Source organism: Ipomoea nil, unplaced genomic scaffold (assembly GCF_001879475.1).
Source record: "Ipomoea nil cultivar Tokyo-kokei standard unplaced genomic scaffold, Asagao_1.1 scaffold1447, whole genome shotgun sequence".
NCBI lineage: Eukaryota > Viridiplantae > Streptophyta > Magnoliopsida > Solanales > Convolvulaceae > Ipomoea > Ipomoea nil.
In genome coordinates, this window is record NW_017617875.1 from 789,117 (window position 1) to 811,230 (window position 22,114).

The 22,114-nt window shown below is 39.5% G+C and overlaps 1 protein-coding gene across 1 annotated transcript; it reads left to right on the forward strand.

Annotated features, from left to right (window-relative positions):
* The first annotated feature begins 16,937 nt into the window (after nucleotides 1-16,937).
* LOC109188640 (uncharacterized protein At1g01500-like) lies at nucleotides 16,938-20,895 on the forward strand. Its single transcript, XM_019339289.1, has 2 exons — nucleotides 16,938-17,813; nucleotides 20,109-20,895. Exons 1-2 carry the CDS (start codon nucleotides 17,136-17,138, stop codon nucleotides 20,337-20,339), a joined length of 909 nt encoding a protein of 302 aa, XP_019194834.1. The 5' UTR covers nucleotides 16,938-17,135; the 3' UTR covers nucleotides 20,340-20,895.
* Nucleotides 20,896-22,114: the final 1,219 nt, after the last annotated feature.

The following is a 22,114-nucleotide window of genomic DNA, read 5'->3' on the forward strand; positions in this document are numbered from 1 at the left end:
ATATAATGTACACTCAGTACACAAATAATGTATATCCCCTACATACAATGTACATTTTAATATACTAAAAGTACATTATTTTTGTACTGATTGTACATTATTTTACAGTATACAAAATATAGTCCACAACTTGTGTGAACCATGGTCCACACAATAATGATTGGCAAATTATTGTGTGTTGTATGAACCATAAAAGAAAGTACATTTTTAATGTACTAAAAGTACATTATTTGTATATTGAATCTAAATGTACATTATTTGATAGTATATACGGCCCACAGAATAATGATTGGTATTCTTAATATGCATGAGACAAGGATAATCTATGAAGAGTAGGCTGGTCCGATCTTATCATTGTATAGGTTCAGGCATGACAATAAAAAAAAATGCTCTACCTAAATTTAGTATATATTTTAATATTTAAAATTGAAATTATATAAAGAAAAAGATATACTAATGTCAAATAATTACTTCAAATGAGATTCATAAGTTTAATTTTTTTTTACATACACAATAATAATCCTGAAAAAAAAAATTCTACGTGATATTCTAAATGCACAATAATTAATAACAGCATCAGTGCCTTCGTAAATACCAAGTGGCTTATAGTTCACTGGTATCGAATTGCTCCCCTAAGTGGGAGGTGTAAAGTTCGAACCTCAATTGAGGTAATAGTGTGTATATGTAGGGTATCCCCCTTCCTTATAATAAAAAAAATAAATAAACAATTCAAAATCAAATAAACTTACAACCAATAACATTGTTATCATAATAAATAATAAATAAATTATTAACAACAACTTAAAAACAAAGCTTACAAACAGCGGAGCTAAAAATATTTTTGACTAGGGGAGAGAAATCAAAATACTTCAAAACGTGATAAAAAATATTTGTTATATGAAACATAATTAATTGAATAAAATGGTTCAAATAGAAAACACATTGTAAATCACACATCTTCTCTATTGAATTATTGGTATGATATTTATAAATATTTTTTTCCTTTTAACTAGATCAATTTCAAGTTTTTCTAGAGTAATTTGAATAAAATAATATATAATACAAACTTCTTGATTTTATTGACTAGATGATTCATAAAAAAAAAAAATATATATCTTTTAGTATTTTTTTCATAAGTGAATAAAAATATATTTCATATAATTTTATTAATCAAGTTAAATAAAAATTGCAATTCATAACTCATTATAAAAGCTCACAAAATAATATATGTTATAAATATGAGTGTTAAATTACTCCGTAAAAGTTGATTTTAATGGTGAGTATCGTTCTCAAGAAGTGATTTAAACGGGAATTTAACTCACTAAAAAACCTAGTTAATGCATCACATTATCTCCTTTTGCAGTTCAATTCACTCAAGCATCGATAATAAGATAGCTCAATCCAAATCCCCATAGACGAACTAGCTACTCATATTGTGAATTGAAAAGCAAAAAAAAAAAATTGAAAAGGAATTCATTGGAAGACAATTGAATTGAGGTAGAAGTAAAGAAAAACTTCCTTTCAAAAGAAAAAAAAAAAAAAAGAACTTAGGGTGTGTTTGGTTCGCACATGGGATTGGAATCGGAATGTGTATCAAATACTTGGTAATGATAATGGATTTTGGTTAAAGTATTTAACATGTTTGGTAGTAGGGTGGAATTGGAATGGTTACTAATAGTAGTGCTAGAGAATGCATAAGGGAATGAAACCCTTATTCTATTTGGGTATGAATTTTTAAATTGATGGAGTATTCGAAATCTATAGTAGTATGCTAAAAACCTATCAACCAAACAATAACAATAACTTTCACACATTCCTCAACCAAACACACCCTTAGTTTCATCAAAGATGAATTGAAGATAAAAACTTGCAATGGAATTGACTTTGGATTACTGATGGGGTGTGAACCCCGTGGGCTCGGGGCCCAAGAAGAAAAGAGATAAAGCCCAGACAAAGAAGGGAAGCCCAAGAAGAAAATGGAGCAAGCCCAAAAGAGATACGAGCCAAACCGAGGAGTCGGTTGGCCCAGGAGTCGGCTCGACCCGGAGGTCGGCACGGGTAAGGGGTCGGTTTAACTAGCCGTTATTCCTACATCATCACCCATGAAACCTATTTACTACCCTATTATTACCTAATCATTACCCTACTTACTAACTAGCCATTAGACACTTTATCAACCAACTTAATACCCATAACCCCCTAATTATCACCCATCAATACCCTACTAATGGTCCAACGGACACTTTTTGGGGATGGGCTAGCTATAAAAAGGAGAAGAAGAGCACAAGGAGGGGGGGATCCATCCATTCACTCATTCATCTACATGGGAGGACTCTCCCAAGCGCTATTCCTTACATGCTAGAAGGTCACATATCACTCTTCCACAAAGACTCTCTCAAGAAGACTCCATCCACTCACTCTATATACATGGAAGGACTCTTCCACACCATTCCATCACTCTTCTTTCTATTATTCTTGCTATATTATTAGAAGCACAACACTTTGTATAGATATAGCCCTACAAGTATGTACCAAGACACCTACAAAATACATAGTGGAGTTAGGCTTGGCACCGCCCAAAAAGGCCCGTGGTTTTCCTTTCGGTTTCCACGTCAAAATCATCGAGCCCATATTATTTTAGCAAGATTTTTATTGAAAGGTGTATCCTCCAGCTAAAGGTTGTGTTGGACCTCCTTGGGCCCGAAAACCCAAAAACCATCACTGGCGCCGTCTGTGGGGAGCGTGACGAAAGGTCACGTTTGCCTCTTTATCTGAGCAATTTCGGAGAGCGTCCGGTCACTACGGACGGAAGATTGAGAAGGTTCACGGAGAGCCGTGGACCAAGAAGAGAACTAGAGGAAAGTCAAGTAAATAATACTACACGTTGAGGTCAACAAAAGGTAACCATTATTATATAAATTTTATGTAGTATTTAAATTAAAGTTGTTGGCAAAGAGGGTCGGTCCATCACACCGAGGGACTCGGCCGGGGGAATCAAGAATTCGGGACGCCGAATAAACGGTTCCTCCAACACGACCTTAACGGTAGACACCGTGGTCACAATTATTTTTTCTCCAATGTTACTCTTGATTATGCGAGAAGAGTTGTTTATTTTGAGCCAGACAAGCAGTATGTTGTTAAAAGAGGCTTGTAAAATGGACTCTTCAGTATACGCATTCTAATACCATCACAGCAAGAAAATTGAGCCCGCCGACTAGACGCAAATCAATTACAAAACGGGTTATAGTCTGCCTCCGATACAGGACAGATGGGACTCGACGCATATAAATTGCATATCTCCTGCACGTAGCAATTAAGTATATTAGAATGCATGTCTTATTGAGAAGCCACGTACGGTGAAGTAAAAAAAAAAAAATAGTGAAAAAGGAAAATTTGAGAAAAAGCAAGGGGAATTAAAGATTTACAATCTCAAAGCAGTCTGGGCGCAATCGAATGGCACGTGATGCCGTTTGCTCAGGTGGCACCAAATAAATGAACTTCCAGAAATCGTGACGCGGTGACGAGATGAGGCGCGGCGACTGATGGACCTTCCGACCGACTGGTTCTCCAAAATGTTCCAGAATAGCTTTAGCCTGATTAACTGCGAAGCGCGGGAGGCTCGATCAAGCCGAGAGCTTGAGTGGGTCAGCCGTTGGTCTCAAGGAAATTCCATCTCGCAGGCTCCGGAAGGTGTCCCGTCGGCGGGTGGCGAGGAAAGAAGCACTGATCAACCGACTTTCGACCCGCCTAAAATTATGTGGCTCTCATTCAATGATTACCCACACTCCGGGAACACAGCCTCATCTTCCAGACAATGAAATACAAAACCTATAATTGGAGATGAAGCTGGCTCATCCCGGTTGTGCAGTCGGCAGAGGAGGCTACCGGTGCATTGTGTGGATGGCGCCATTCTACTTGGTTCCTAGCTCCGGCGACTCTCGGGGATATACGTGTGCTTGGGATGGGTAGCATGGAGAGCTCAAATGGTGCCTTAATAGAAGCCTCCCTCGGGTTCATGAAGATTAATGTAGATGCTACAAAAAAAAAAAAAAAAAAAAAAAAAAAAAAGGTGGCAGTCGAGAATGGCGATCAGTCGGCAAATCCACTCCCGGAAACGGTCGACAGTTTGTCGAGTGAGCATGAAGGAAAGATGTTCCAACCTGAGGGATCGCCGAGTGCAAATCTATCCTTTTGCGATCAAGGGACTGGGAAACTACCAGACGAGGCAGTCTGGATGCAATAGAGAAATCGACTATGGAGTCGGACTCGGACAAGGCTATTCTGACAGTTAAATATTTCGCTGCCAGTGTGATACTCTCCCGGACGCCTTTGATGCACTTGCCGACTGCTCTCACCCTAGAAGAGATCCAACGTGGCTCCGGGCATAGCCCCTGCGATTGTTCGGTGGAGTCATTCACGGTTGGCGAGAGGAGTTGCCGCCACTTACGGGTCGAATCGCAGAATGACGAAGGCAGCAACAAGCTCCAGGACCCGGTATCAAAAATCATGGACCCTGCTGTCCATGATTATGTTATGTTTGCTTAAACGAAGTGGGAAAATAATGAAGATTCATTCGGGAGTTCCTCAAGGTTCTCAATTTGCCATTTTTGGTTAAAAAGACACATGGAAGATATTTGTTTCCCATTGCAATATGTGACGCCATTCTCCAAAAAAGAACAAGTAAGCTAAACAAACCGTTCGACACCAACTCCGACCCCTCTCCCGGTTCTCTTTCTCTCTGCAAAATGGAGGACGCGGCACCCAGTTTGATCAGGCAAATCTGTGGGAATCAAATATCAACTTTTGCATGAAGATGTGGGGCGCCTGACAGAAATTAGTGTTAAAGGGAGTCGGCGTCGATAGCGCCTAAACTCCAAACTCAGCAATCAACCAGCCAGTGTCATGGAAATCGCCATTATCTTGAGCATCTGGTACAGATAAATATGTGAGAATTAAGAAAGAAAAAGCAGTCAGCTAAAAATATATGCAGAAGAGAAATGACATAATGTCGGTGAACCGCATGAGATCCCTACGAGACAAAGATAAGTTGTGAGAGAGGCTCTCGGTAGCGAAATACGTGGTCGGATGGATAGTGCATGGCGAGATAACCGACTCCAACACTCGAACTCAGAGGCGACGATGAAATTAAAGATGAAAGAATGACTCCGACTCCGGCAAAATAAGCTTTACTAGTCGCCGACGAACACGCCCACAAGCCCGGCACCTTCGCCGCGAGTCCACCTCCGGCGATTCTCGGAGCTTTGCAGGAAAATTTGGAGCAGAGGCATGATGGAAATATGGAGACCAAAGTGTATGTCTATATAGTAAGCAAGCAGCAAAACCCAACGAAGTCGTCAAGTCGGCTATCATGCAGTCAGTCGCTAGATCGGAGTCGAACATTTTCACATCAGAAAATTGCTTCTTATGCGCACTTGGAGGATAAGGAATTCGTTGGTCGTGCCAATAACATTTCGGAAAATGGGATCGATCCAATGGGCGCTCCTTCAAATCAATCAAGAATGGTAATATCAAAGGATTGGACACTAAAACATCGTCTCTATGCAAAGATCTCAGTTGGCAATTGTTTTTAAGAGGAGTCAGGCTCGAAATCTCACCACCATCGTGTTCTGGAATTGGGGATGAGCAGAGCGAACCAGCAACTGGGAATTACGGAAGAAGGTTTAGATGTTCAAATATGAAGAATATGGGACTTTCACGGTAATCGATGAAAGATTATGGAAGGTGCCCTCTTTGCACTCGCATCCAGTAGGCAGATCTAAATTACCCATTTTTTATGCGCATTCATATGTGGGAATTTCCAATTCTTGCGTCAATTTCGCACACGGAGGCAATTGGAGGAAGGAGAAAATTATGGAAGACTGTACATATACGTGCAACGTACGCAGCATTTTGGGGAAAATTAAAAGGCATAAAAATCTCGAATATCAAGCAAATATGGGGAGGATACATGCATTAGGGGGGCCTCAAAGCAAGAAGAATTAATAAAGCATGAAATGGAATAGGGGAATTGAGCGTACATGGCCATCAATGGTAAAGGCATACAAAGATTTTGGGCAGCACAGCTTTTCTATTTTTAGAGGCATACTTTACACATGGAATGGCTTTTCACCGACATGCACCTTTCAACGGTGATACTAGTGGCTGACTCTAAGCACAAAAAGAAATAGCTTATGCAGAGGATCGTTTTTGAAATTCTTGGAGGTTACTTCCTTATCCAATTTACACATTTAAAGGGTGAAGATGCCGGTATAAAAATTAAGAAGGGAAGCAGAAGCATAACGGAAATGCGAGACATGAAGGTGTACGTAGCAATGTCTTGTGGGGAAAGCATGTGCACTTGTGAGGCCGACTCCTAGAGTCTGACCGAGTAGGTCCGCCCATTCGCGCTGGGCCGACCACTCCGAGTCGGACATTGGATTGTCCGCCCAATCAGCTTCAAGGCCGACTCCTATAGTCTGACCAAGTAGGTCCGCCCATTCGCGCTGGGCCGACCACTCCGAGTCGGACATTGGATTGTCCGCCCAATCAGCTTCAAGGCCGACTCCTAGAGTCTGACCGAGTATGTCCACTCATTCGCGCTGGGCCGACCACTCCGTGTCGGATTGTCCGCCAACCTAGATTCGAGGTCAACTACTGAGCGCCCGGACCTTGGGCGGTTGACCCGTCTAGTTATACGGATAGAAGATGAAAAAGGGGGAAAATTGCAAACACACAAAAAATACCAACGATCTCTCCAAGGCCAGTGAAAATAAGAAGAATAGAAGGGGTACATATGTGGCATACAATATGGGAGCACGACTCGGCATGGAAATTTAGTGGCAGAAAATGAATATACATTACAAAATATTGCTCATGGAATTTCTCATCCACAAGGGACTATATAAAGGGAAGGAAAAGTAAAGGCAACAACCGAGAGTCACTCGAGTTAGTAAAAGAACCAAGAGTCCAAGAAGTTTACTCAGAGAAGAAGAATAGTAGCCAGGACTCGCCTCGAGCAGGGACTTGGCGAGAGAAAATGAAAAGAAACAAGGGCTAGGACCCTTAGAAAAAGCCAAAAGAGTCACCTCGACTGAGGGACTCGGCAAGAAAAGATAGGAAACAAGGGCACTGACCCTTAGACGTTTCCGAGAAAAAGCCTACAGGGGTCGCCTCGACTGAGGGACTCGGCGAGTATTGAGAGAAACGACGGGGCACTGACCCTAAACTGTTTCTGAGATAGAAAAAGCCTAATGGGTCGCCTCGACCGAGGGACTCGGCAAGAAAAGATAGGAAACAAGGGCCCAGACCCTTAGACGTTTCCGAGAAAAAGCCTACAGGAGTCGCCTCGACTGAGGGACTCGGCGAGTATTGAGAGAAACGACGGGGCACTGACCCTAAACTGTTTCTGAGATAGAAAAAGCCTAATGGGTCGCCTCGACCGAGGGACTCGGCAAGAAAAGATAGGAAACAAGGGCCCAGACCCTTAGTCGTTTCCGAGAAAAAGCCTACAGGAGTCGCCTCGACTGAGGGACTCGGCGAGTATATAAAGAAACGACGGGGCACTGACCCTAAACAGTTTCTAAGAAAGAAAAAGCCAAAAGGGTCGCCTCGACTGAGGGACTCGGCGAGAAAAGATAGGAAACAAGGGCCCAGACCCTTAGTCGTTTCCGAGAAAAAGCCAAAAGGAGTCGCCTCGACTGAGGGACTCGGCGAGAAATTAAAGAAACAACGGGGCACTGACCCTAAATCGTTTCTAAGTAAAGAAAAAGCCTACAGGGGTCGCCTCGACTGAGGGACTCGGCGAGAAATTAAAGAAACAACGGGGCACTGACCCCTAAATCGTTTCTAAGTAAAGAAAAAGCCTACAGGGGTCGCCTCGACTGAGGGACTCGGCGAGAAATTAAAGAAACAACGGGGCACTGACCCTAAATCGTTTCTAAGTAAAGAAAAAGCCTACAGGGGTCGCCTCGACTGAGGGACTCGACGAGAAAAGAGAAAAGAAACAAGGGTTCCGACCCTTAGACGTTTCTAGAGAAAAAGAGAAAAGAAACAAGGTTCCAACCCTTAGACGTTTCTAGAGAAAAAGAGAAAAGAAACAAGGGTTCCGACCCTTAGACATTTCTAGAGGGAAAAGGAGCTACCACCGAAGAGTCGCCTCGACTGAGGGACTCGGCGAATAAAGAAGGAATCGAGGGTCCGAACCCTTAGAAGTTTATTAAAGAAAGAAAAAGTTACAGCCGAGATTCACTTCGACGGCTAAAGAGAAAGGGGCTCAGAGCCAGAAGGTCACATCCACTGAAGCAGTCGGTCATACGGCAAACAAAGAGAAGTCATGAGGATGGAGTCGTGTAGAATGTTGAATAAAGAGTTGGCAAAAATCGAGGGGGCTAATAAAGGAAATTTTGAGGCAAGACAATATACTTTTCCATGCCCTGTTAAGCACGAGACATAAAAAAGTGAGGGACTAGTTGATGGGGTGTGAACCCTGTGGGCTCGGAGCCCAAGAAGAAAAGAGATAAAGCCCAGACAAAGAAGGGAAGCCCAAGAAGAAAATGGAGCAAGCCCAAAAGAGATACGAGCCAAACCGAGGAGTCGGTTGGCCCAGGAGTCGGCTCGACCCGGAGGTCGGCACGGGTAAGGGGTCGGTTTAACTAGCCGTTATTCCTACATCATCACCCATGAAACCTATTTACTACCCTATTATTACCTAATCATTACCCTACTTACTAACTAGCCGTTAGACACTTTATCAACCAACTTAATACCCATAACCCCCTAATTATCACCCATCAATACCCTACTAATGGTCCAACGGACACTTTTTGGGGATGGGCTAGCTATAAAAAGGAGAAGAAGAGCACAAGGAGGGGGGGATCCATCCATTCACTCATTCATCTACATGGGAGGACTCTCCCAAGCACTATTCCTTACATGCTAGAAGGTCACATATCACTCTTCCACAAAGACTCTCTCAAGAAGACTCCATCCACTCACTCTATATACATGGAAGGACTCTTCCACACCATTCCATCACTCTTCTTTCTATTATTCTTGCTATATTATTAGAAGCACAACACTTTGTATAGATATAGCCCTACAAGTATGTACCAAGACACCTACAAAATACATAGTGGAGTTAGGCTTGGCACCGCCCAAAAAGGCCCGTGGTTTTCCTTTCGGTTTCCACGTCAAAATCATCGAGCCCATATTATTTTAGCAAGATTTTTATTGAAAGGTGTATCCTCCAGCTAAAGGTTGTGTTGGACCTCCATGGGCCCGAAAACCCAAAAACCATCAATTACAATATGAAAATTTGAGAAATTCTTCACTAAACTAGAGCAATTACAAGGAACAACGACCGTGAGCTCTAAATTCTTTACTATTGATTAGGCTTGTGCAAACCCGACCTAACCCGCGAAGTTCGCCCGACCCGACATCCGAAACCAAGCCATCCGACCCGATTCGCATCCGACTTTTCATATCCGATCAGCAGCCTAAACGACATCGGATAAAGCACTTCGGATAGGGTTTGGTTTTTTTGTATCCGACCCGTCCGATTATCCGAAGTTTCCTAGGGTTAGATTTAGGTATATGCTACACGACGTCGTTTAAGGTTAGTATATATGTATGTTGAACGCTTGTGAATGCCATTTGCGCAGCTCTCTTCTATGTTATCTGACTTCTCTCAATCTCTCTACTCCTCTCAATCCTCTCATCCTCTGAGTCTCTGACCTCTCTCTACTCTCTGAGAGTCTGAGACTCTGAGTCTCTAGTTTCTCTATCTGAGACTCTGACTTCTTCGATACTCTGATACTTCAATTGTCTGATTGTCCGGTGGTCGGTGGCCGTTGGTGACTTGTTGAGTTGGTGTCTGGTGGTGGAAGCCCTTCTCGATTTCTCGTGGTGATTATTGATTAGCGGCACTTGTTCTCCGGGGAATATTAAGGGGAAACCAAGTAAAGCACAAACCCTAGTTTTTGTTTTATTGTTTGTTGATTTTATTCTCTGCATGTTCAGATGTTCGTATATTTGTGTTATATTATGTTATGTTGTGATCTATTTTGTGATCTATTATGGTGGAAGCTGTTGTAATCTCAAACCCTAGTTTTGTAGTTGTGATTTACTCACTGATTTACTCACCCTAGTCTTATAGATTGTGATTTGTGTGAACTGTGATAATGTGGTCTGTTGAGAAGTTCCAGATTGCATGTCACTTGTCTCTAATTTGTGATACTTTGATAGTTTGATTAGGGTTTCTGTGATAGTTATTTTTGTGGACCGTGATAATGTGATCTGTTGAGAAGTTCCAGATTGCATGTCACTTGTCTCTAATTTGTGATACTTTGATAGTTTGATTAGGGTTTCTGTGATTGTGATTTCTGTGCACTGAGATAATGTGATCTGTTGAGACTTGAGAAGTTCCAGATTGCATTTATTGGTGGAAGCCATTAAATGATAATATTTGCATATTTGCATAAAAGTTAAAGGCTTGAATGTGAAATTATCAAGTTTTAAACTTGAAATTTCCATTTATTGGTGGAAGCCATTAACTGAAATCCAGATAATGATGAACTGGATACATTTCCTGAATCTGGATTTCTTTCATTTTTTGACTCAGTGTATGGATGTATTACCCTTAATTGAATGTAAATATGTAATAGTGAACATGTGAAATCTTGATACATGATGACACAAACAAGTGTCTGAATCTTGATTTCTTTGTATGTTTATGTGATTGTTGCCTTTGCTGAGTACTTGAAGTACTTGTATTTGTTGGACCTTTAATTGATGCCCATCATTTTAGATGGAGAGCATCAATGTTCCTGATTCTGGACCTCAACCCTCAACTCAAGAGGGACATGGAGGACAAGCCCAAGGCACTGAGAAACCTGCACAGCAGCCTCAGGTTACTCCTGTTGTTCCTGCAAAAAAGAGGAAGGTGGTTGAGTCTAGATCTCCAGTCTGGGATCACTTTGAAAAGATCAAAAACTCTGAAAATATAGTAGTTAAAGGCAAGTGCCTTTACTGCCTGAAAGTGTTTGTCTGTGAGTCTAAGAAACATGGCACATCATCTTTGAGAAATCATATGGTGGCATGCCTTAGAAATCCTCATGCAAAGGATACTAGGCAGTCCCTTAGCTTCTCACATTCAATATTGTTTCAACTCTGCAACAGAGGCTCCTGTGGGGGTTTTGGGGACATGGGTCTTTAATCAAGAGGCCATTAGGAGGGCATTGTGTGAGATGATCATCATAGATGAACTCCCTTTTAGGTTTGTTGAGGGTCAGGGGTTCAAGAAGTTTATTCTTGTAGCTTGTCCTAGGTTTCAGATTCCTTCTAGGTGGACTATTTCTAGGGATATCTACCAAATTTTCCTAGATGAGAGGTTGAGTCTTAAGAAGTTGTTTAGGGTGGGCACCCAAAGGGTCAGTTTAACCACTGATACATGGACTTCTGTCCAGAGGATTAATTATATGTGCATTACTGCACATTTTATTGATGACCAGTGGAAGCTTCAGAAAAAAATAATTTCCTTTGTCCCTGTTTCTTCTCATAGGGGGGAGTATATTGCCAAAGCCTTAGAGAGTTGTCTGTTGGAGTGGGGGATTAAAAATGTGTTCACTGTGACAGTGGACAATGCTTCTTCTAATGATACAGCTATGGGATTTTTTAAAAGCAAGCTGTTGTCTTGGGGTTCTTCTTCTGTTAGGGTGCAGTATATGCACATGAGGTGTATAACCCATATCTTAAACTTAGTGGTTCAAGATGGCTTGAGGTTTGCAGATGAGTCAGTAAAAAGGGTGAGGGATGCAGTGAGATGGGTTAGGAACTCACCTGCTAGGTTGAATAAGTTCAGAGAGCTTGCTGAACTCATTGGGGTGGAAGCCAAAGCAACTTTGCAGCTTGATGTCCCTACAAGGTGGAACATCACCTACATTATGCTCAACACTGCAATTCAATATCAAAGTGTCTTTGACTCATATCATCAAAATGATCCATCTTTTTTTGCTGACTTGGGTTCTGCACCTTCTTTCCTGGATTGACAGACTGTTGAAAGCTTAATGAAGCTTTTGAAAACTTTTTATGAAATGACAGTGAGAATATCTGGTTCTCTTTATGTCACTTCTAACACATTCTTCTCTGAGATCTCTGATATAAGTTGCATGCTGGAAGATATGACTAAAGCTGAGAATACTGAAAAGGTAAAACCCTTGTGTTTATTTGAGTATAACTTGTAACTATTTTAAAATGTTTATGCTTTCTGAGTTTCTGTATTTATTAGGCAATGGGGACAAAAATGAAAGACAAGTTTGATAAGTACTGGGGAGATCCAGAAAAAATTGCATGAACCATCTCATTTTCTTTGCCAATATTCTGGACCTCAGAGATAAGGAGGAGTACATGCCTCACCAGTTTGTCCAGTTGTATGGAGATGTCAAAGGCAAAGATTGTTTTGCCAAGGTCCAATATGCAATGGTTGCATTGTATAATGACTATGCAGCTACACACTCTGACAGTTCATCCTCTAACCAACCTGTCCAGTCTCAGGCTACTAGTTGTACAGTTGGTAGGCCTGTCTCAAGGATGAAGAGTGAACTTAAAAAAAAAAAAAAAAAAAAAAAAAAAAAAAAAAAAAAAGAGAGAGATTGGAGAGTGGTGGTGAAAGCAGTAAGCAGACAGAGCTACAAATTTACTTGAGTGAAAATCTGGTTGAGGATGATGAATCTGTGAGTTTTGATGTTCTAAAGTGGTGGAAGAGTCATAGTGAGAGATTTCCTATTCTGTCCAAAATGGCTAGAGATGTGCTTGCAGTTCTTATTTCCACAGTTGCATCTGAGAAGTGGAAGGGTGCTTGATGCATTTAGGAGTTCCTTGACTCTTAAAATAGTGGAAGCCCTACTTTGTACACAAGATTGGTTGAGGTTACATAATCAGCCAATCACGCTTGAGGAAAATTTAGATGAGGTTGAAAGATTGAAGAAAGGTAAGAATATTTGTATTCATTTATTTTTTACTTTTGTAACTTGTAACTAAATAACTAATTACTTATCTGTTTTGCAGAGTTACCCACTGGAGCTGCATCTACTCTACCATCAATGCTGCCATCCATTCCTGCAATGTTTTCTATAATTATTATTTGTTTAACTAATTATTTATCTTTATCTGTTATGGTGTTGTACTGTTGTTTGTTGTTGGCCTTCACAAGATGAAACTCTAAGAGCCTTAACTATCTAAGTGGCTTGACAACTTTCTATAATTCTATTGTAGAAATGTTGCCCCACTTAGAGTTGAGCAGTATTGAGTACTGATGTCCCATTACTTCCATTCTGGATCTCTGGTATTCCTCTCATCCTCTGAATTGATCTCTGTTCAGTTTTAATGCATTATTATTTATTACTTATTTTTTTGGCTATGATGATGCTTCCACCCTTGTCTGAACAAATGGTATAGTGTTGCTATGTTGCTCATGTGCTATTATAACACATTTGAGCAATTTGCCACTATCCTTACTTGAAATGGGAAATTGCAATCTGAGCCTATAAGGCTATTAGCCTAATGCCCCTACAGCATAATATTGTTACTTAGTTAGTTGTTTACTAAATATGTTGTCTAATATTGTTTTAAGTTTTGATATTGACAGGAAGAAGTGTAGAAATGGTGATTGATATCAGCAGATTTGCTGAAAAGATGTTGATTGGAATGATTGCTGAAGTTTAAGTGATTAACTTCGAATATTGCATTTTTTTTATGTTTTGGAAGTTAAACACTTAAACTTAGATTAATTTTGTTTACTTTTTGCCATTTTTGTTGTAAAATTAAATTATTTAGCTCTGAAAATTATTAAGTTGTTGCATGTTTTATTTTGTTTACTTATTAGTTATTACTTATTTTGTTAATAGAGACTTTTTTTTTTTTTTGAAAATTTGTTAATAGAGACTTAGTATATCAGATATCAATATTATTTTGTTTCAGTTACTTATTTTGTTTCAGTTTTTCAATTATTAATGACCTTTTTGAAATTCGAATGAAGTCCGACATCTGATCCGTATAATCCGAAATCCGAGTTATCATATCCGATAGGGTTTTACGTATAAAAAATAACGGATTGGAGTTCTAAAATGCAATTCGAAATTCGATCGGATGAACGGAATACACACCCGATCCGATCCGATGTGCGCTCTAAATTCTTTACTATTGATGAATAATTAGTTGCATTACTAGGACTAGGAAGTGGGCTTTCTTATAGCCCACTTGATTACAGCCCATGATCAACCGTCATTTAAAAGGCCCATTCGATGGTATGCCAGTCGTTATATTATAGACCGCGGTGCATGTGCACCACGGTAAAAAACGGCGCCGTTTCTTTAAGTAAAGAAACGGCCCGCTGTTAGAGTTAACGGAGTCCGCTTGTTTGGTGTATTAAACACCAATTGACACTATAGTATATCTAAATCGAAACTGCAGTTATATCAAAATGATACTGTAGTTATAGTGAAATGAAACTGCAGTGTATATAAAATGAAACTGAATAACATTTCACATATTTGAGTGTATATTGTACAATGAAGCTGTAATTATATCAAAATGATCATGTAGTTGTGTTTTAATGAAACTATAGTGTATATAAAATAAAATTAAATAACATTTTCACATATTTGAGTCTATAAATATCGAATGAAACTATAGTTATATCGAAATGAAACTGTAGTTGTGTTGAACTGAAACTTCAGTGTATACAAAATGACACTGAATAACAGAGTTACTTTTCGCAAAAGGGTGCGAAACGGCGGAAACAAACACTGTTTATTTTCATTTAAAAAAAAAAAAAGAGGCACGGTGCATAATCGATTATGCACCGCGGTGCATAATATAATTTGCCATGGTATGCAGGCAAATTATACTCTAGACCGCGGTCCACAATGTATTATGGTCCAGACATCAAAACGGTACGGTTTCCTTCAATGAAAAGAAACGGTACCCATTCCGCAAAAAGTAACTCTATTTGTATAACATATTCAGTTTCATTTTATATACACTGCAGTTTCATTTCAACACAACTATAGTTTCATTTCGATATAACTACATTTTCATTCGACATTATACACTCAAATATGTGAAACTGTTATTCAGTTTCATTTTATATACACTATAGTTTCATTACAACACAACTACATTATCATTTCGATATAATTACAGTTTCACTGGACAATATACACTCAAATATGTAAAATTGTTATTCAGTTTCATTTTGTATACACTATAATTTCATTTCAACACAATTACAGTTTCATTTTGATATAACTACAGTTTCATTCGACATTATACACACAAATATGTGAAATTGTTATTCAGTTTCATTTTATATACACTATAGTTTCATTACAATACAACTACAATATCATTTCAATATAAGGGTGTGTTTGGAAACCTGAAAAATGATTTATGGAAATCATTTTCCGAGTTTCTAGTGTTTGGATGTGCCTGGAAAATCCAGTCAACGGAAATCATTTTCCATTGACTTTGGAAAATAGGCTTGTTTTGGGTGAAGTCATTTTCCAACTTTTACACCAACATCATACCACCAACACCATCAACACCACCAGTACAAGACCACACTACCACTAACACCACCGCCACCATACCACCGCAATCACCACCACCACTACCACCACCAACGCCATCAACACCATACCACCACCACCTCACTACCACCATCACCACTACCACTAGTACAATACCACACTACCACTGTTGTCGCTGCACCACCACCATACCACCGCAACGCCACTACGCCGCAACCACCGCCACCGCGATACCACCACCAGTTGTTATTATTATTATTATTATTATTATTATTATTATTATTATTATTAATTATTATTATTATTATATAACAAATAACACTACTACCACTATCACTACACCACCACCACCATACCACCACTACTATACCACTTATTATTATTATTATTATTATTATTATTATTATTATTAGGAATAATGTTTAAATTGCCACTGAACGTAACCTGAAAATGCAATTAGGTCTCTGAACGAAAAAAAAGTACAATTAAGTCACTAAACACTCCAGATGTATGTAATTTCACCTGATAGCAGGTTACCTACTTACATGACAACTGAGTTAGCATTTTTAATAATTTTTAATTTTTAATAAATTTTAATTAAAAAAAAAACGACGGGGTGCCTGCAAGCCACCCCGTCGTTTTATTTATTATTTATTTTTTTATTTTTTTAAAAATTTATTTAAAAATTATTAAAAAGTCAACTCAGTAAGCAAGTAACCTGCTAAAATTGATGGTAATTTGTGGGAGAAATTTCATACATTTGGAGTGTTCAGTGACCTAATTGTACGTTTTTGGAGTCTTCAGTGGCCTAATTGTACTTTTTTTTTTTTTTCAGTGACCTAATTGCATTTTCAGGTTACGTTAAGTGGCCAATTTGAACCTTATTCCTTATTATTAGTGTTGTTGTTTTGAATTAGGTGAGTTATTTTGATATCTTATTAATTATTTTTTATTATATTTAAAATTGTTATTATATTATTATATATGTTATAATATTCTAAATAAAATAAGTAAAATGTTTAATTATACAATTTTACTCATTTTCCAGAAAATGAACCAAACACACCAAGTTTTTCAGAATGTAACCAAACATCGAAAAGGAAAATATTTTCTAAAAAATGACTCATTTTCTAAAAAACATTTTTCAGAAGTCATTTTCTTACTTTCCAAACAGACGTAACTATAATTTCACAGAACAATATATACTCAAACATATGAAATTATTATTCAATTTCATTTTGTTTATACTGCAGTTTCATTTCGTAATTAACATACCAAATACACTGCTCCGCTAAGCTGTAACTGTTGTAGTTGCCGGACCACGATCCACGATATAATTGCTGATGGTACGCGTGCCTTCGATGTTTAGAGCCACCGTCTAAATGCAACGACGCGTGTAATTCACGCTCCGCTTGGCCATAATATTTCGCCATCGTCTTCTTTCCTCTGATGATCAACTCTCTCCCCTTTTCACTATTCCAACTCACCCTCTCTCCTTCTCTCCCGCAAAAGCCCTAATTTGATCCCTCGCCGTTAAAAATTGGGGTTCAGATGGACAAACAAGACGAGGAAGTGCCGATGAGGATCTATAAAGGCTCGAATTTCACGGGAGGTTGCTTAGAGATACGTTTGTTCTACGTACGGATTGCTCCTTGTACAGTTGACGCCGTACCAAACCACCTAATTCTCCGACATCTCCGCCGTGAGATGGGGGTGTGGTTGGAGATAAACGGGTCTCGCCTCCCTGCCTCCGATGCAGCCTCGATCACGCTCCGCCTCGATCGCGCCGATAAGGATTCATCGGAGGTAACTTACGTGAGCACCGACAACGTCAGGGTTTCCGGGCCGGTGGAATTTGAGGTGCAGGAGATGAAAGATGTGTTGATTCTGTGTGGGTCGTTGGAGAGGGTGGAGACGCCGTGGAATAATGGGAATGGGTCGGAGAATTCCTCCAGAACTGGCTGGAGCATGGATTGCTACACCGCGGCTTCCCTTGTATCCGGTGGATCGTCCTTTTTTCATCCTAAGCTTAGTTTTTGCTCACCCTCGATCGAGGTTTACATAGCGGGATGCTGTTCCGGTGTGCCGGTGATCCTGACGAAGACTATTCAGGTTAGCCCACGAAAGAAGTTGTTGAGGCAGGGGATGCTGGATGCTATTCCGGAGGATGAGGAAATCTGGAAGGATCAAAGGAGTGTTAATGGATTGGTTCTACAACGTAAAACACCGGTATTGCAACCTCATACTTGTCTTATTTATCTCATTTTGGCTCTTCCATGTCTTCTATATAGGAATGTGGTTGTGTTAATCTTTAGGTGTTTTAGTGATTTCCAATGGTGTGACTTAACTATTTTGTTGGTATGCAAATGCTTGGCAGTCTAATACTAGAGAAATAATTATTATGGGTATCAAATTATCAATCCTTTGGGGTAATATAGTATGCTGGTTTCTTACAGCATTTAGGTTTCTCTAACAATCTCATATTTTAATGATGACAGGATCCTGTTTCAGAATAATAATCTTAAAGAGTAAGATTTGAAATAGGCTTATTGGTAAATTTGAAAGGATGGCACAATTTTAGCCACTTGTTTATATTATCCTAAAATAAAATTAAAAAAAAAAAATCCTATTTGACATGAATTTGGCATAATGGTTGTGAGAATGATTGATATTCTCTATTAGGTTGAGAGTATCGCTGAAATATTGCATTATTGTGTGTAACTTACATTAGTTATTTTAACACAAGTTTCGAAAAAAAAATCATAAATGATCAATATATGTTAAGTAGACCAATTCTTTTTCATAAAAATATAGAGTAGTTTTAAATGGGTAAACAAATGAAGTTTTCTAAGAGTAAATTAAGTTAAAGAATTGGCTAGAATTGAATTGATGTTTCAAATTGTGGTATTAAATTACCAACTTAAAAAGTTTTGCTACAATGTGTACATCGTATAAGCCATTTGAAATAATGAAATATCCTATTAGAGTTTCCTGGATTGGCAGGCAGCCCCTGAATCTGTTGTCATGTGTGACAGCTATGGAAAATTGTCTGCAATTATTCTAGGAGTCATATGTGAGTTGAGACATCAACAGAATTTAGTCTACAATTAGACATGGGGCATATCATCTTATGTGAAGCACATGCATATATGAAGGTTGAGTAGGATAAATGAAAAATTGAAGAACTTTCCTCCTTCATATTGAAGTACTGGATACATGAGCCTTTTTTAATATTTTGTTTATTAATCACGAAGAAAAAAGAATAAAACTGGAGGGGGGCACAAGTCCTTTCCTCCTTGCTTATGAGTGGATGTGGCATTCTCATCCCTATGCAAACCAGACAATCAGACATAAGCACAGCCTAGTAAAGCAACAAATAAGGATGACTCTTCCTTATAAGGCTTAAAAGGAAGTCTAAACCTTCTGAATCTGAGGTTATAACCACCTTTCTATATTCAATTAGTTGATGAACCTACTTTGAAATAACTTTGCCCTTTCTTTTCTTTTATGCATATCTCGGTAGGCACAGTGAGAGGTTTTTATGATAAATGCCATTGTTGAAGACTTGTGCTATATCAGCTATGTCAGGGTCTATGCTCTGATCTGATTCAGAATTCTTGTATTGTCATTGAATAAGTTTGGAGAAAGATTCCCTTTATCAATGTTTTTCTCTACCTCTACTATGATCCACTTCGCAAGTGAGCCTCTCAGTTTCATGTAAATGGATTCGTATGAATATTAAGGATAAAACCCTCCACTTTTGTCAACCTTACTCAAAACTTCCTTCTGTAGTTGGGCGTCCAAGCTTTTGGCCAATATTAGGGTCCACCACTTCAGTTTCTATTTATGGTTTTGCAATTCTTGCAATGACTGCTGGGAGAAGTGGTTGTGCTCCACTGCTCCTATTACAATTAGTGGTGCTTCAAAGGGCAGTTCCCTCTGGAAAGGGGAGGGCTCCTAGCCCCTAGGGTGCTTCAATGACAAAACCACAAGCAGCTAAAGTGCTAGTAGCTTCCCTAGATAATTTTTTAGGGCAATAAATTGCCATATAGCTTCAATGGCCTCTGATAGGGATGTATTTGTCAGATGGATTGTGGAAACCCAAATATTTTTTTTTTTTTCTTCTTTTTATGAGAATATATTGGCTTAATGAAAAACCTTGTATTCTTCATCTACTATTTCGTTATAATTTTCTATAATTGCCAATGTATAGAATTCTGTAATTTTTAAAGTATAACCATAAGGGTTGAGCAAAGATCATCGGATCATCCAGATGCTGATTTGATAATATTTTGTGAATGCCCTATAATCCAACAAGTAACACAACAGACTGAAAGACTGGAATCTGAATGATCACTTATTTCCTATTTGCTAATGCTTTACCTGTTTGTGCCCTCTCTCTCTCTCTCTCTCTCTCTCTCATGTCATATGCTCTCTTCCCTTCCATATGACAAGGTGCTATCTTTATATTCTATTTTATTTATGTATTTTGTCTTAAAATTTTTGCTTTGGTTTCATTGGCAGATAGCAGAGGCAGATATGGATGATTACGGTTTAGATGAGAAAGCTGTACATGGCTCATATTATGACGGAATGTACCCTGGTGAAGATGGGCAATTGTCCTGGTTTAATGCTGGCTTGAGGGTTGGCGTTGGAATAGGCCTTGGGATGTGCGTAGGCGTTGGTATTGGTGTAGGACTTCTTATGCGATCTTATCAAGCAACCACCAAGAACCTACGAAGGAGGTTTTTCTAGATCTGCTGGTTTCAATGCTAAGAGTGGTAATATCCCATCCAGATTGGAATTGTAAACCTTTTCTGATCTTTTTTGAGTATTAGCAAGCATCAAAGTGGCTCTGAGGACATGAAGATTGGAAATGTGATCATTTTGGACATGTTTTGGCAGCTGCTCAAGTCTTCAACCTTATATTGTAAGTTGGCTATAGTGAAAGGATAGTAGGCAGCAAATAATAGCAATGATGTTAGTAGTGGGGTTGTTTAAAGTGTATGTAGTTGAGCATTTGTGTAAATATTTGCTTGGTTAGAAGAGTGTTTTTGTTGTTAGTGCCATTCTCTTGTGATTGGGTTTGCATAGCTTACATTTGTGATTCAATTTTCCCCTTAAAAAAGTGATGAGGTAGGGTAAAGTGTGTGAAGCTAGTTCACATTGATGTATATTAGTCTTTGAAAGTGTAGTTGAGTTACAAGTGGGATGTATATTTTGTAGTTCCTAGTACTAGTAGTAATAGTAGTTGTAGGTAGGTGATTGATAATTTTGAAGTGAAAATAGCAGCATTTTCAGAACGCAGTTATATTGCACATTTTGTCCCACCAATTACCAATTTTCATCTCATCTTTTTGCATGTGGAGAGGAAAAACCATAGCCTATATAGGGATCAAACATTCAGAGTCCCCCGCTCGGAACAAATAAGCAGACCATCCGTAGTGGTGGAGGGGAAATTATACTATGTACCAAGTCTATCTTGCATTTGTAGATGATGATCCAAAATGACATTCAGATTATGTATTTACATTTGTAGTAAGGCAGACACAATTTTTAGATCAGAGTTTATAATGTAATGCAAGGTGGAATCTGATTCATTCTTCCCAAAATGTTGAATCCCTAACTCCAAGGACTCTCTATTAGGACTCTATGTATATGAGTCTGTTTAGAACTTTTTATCATTGTCACACTGTGACTCTCTACTTCTTATCATTGTCACACTGTGACTCTCTATTCTATATATTCACATCATCTGATCTCATTGTAATCCAGTTCAGTAAATACAATACAATCAGTTCTCATCTGGTATCAGTAAGCTAGGGTTTTTTCTTTGTCTCTCGTCCCTATGGCTGACGGATCTGTTAATTCCTCCGAACGGACCGTGTCTGATGCTGCTATGTCGTCAAGTTCGTCGTCAATTGTGTCGCTATCCACCGCACGTCACTTCATCAGTACGAAGTTAACCTATAAGAATTATTTGTTCTGGCGTACGCAAGTCGTCCCGTTTCTTCACGGGCATGACCTAATGGGGTTTGTTGATGGTACGAAACCCTCACCGGCTGTTCTTCTTGCTGCCGACGCTGACACTGCCGACGCCATGCCACGGCCGAACCCCACCTATGCTGTTTGGATGCGTCAAGATCAAGCATTGTTGTCCATGCTTGTTTCCTCCCTCTCCGACGAGGTCATGCCAATCGCCGTCGGACGTCGCACGAGTCATGCCCTTTGGGAGGCCATTGTTCAAACGTTGTCGTCTTCCTCCCGCGCGTTAAACCTTCTCGGCCAGTTGCAAGGACTGGACCAGGGTGATTCTTCGGTTGCGGATTACATCGGGCGAGCTCAGGTGATTGTTGAAGAGCTCACCCTCGCCGGCCGCGTCGTCTCCCTCGACGATCAGAATCTCTTTGTTTTTCGCGGCTTGAGACCGGAATTCCGTGCCCTCACCGCGTCTCTTGCCGTCCGTGGGCAGCCGGTCATGCTCCAGGAGTTGGCGGACTTCCTCGGCGCCCAGGAATTTATCGCCAGCC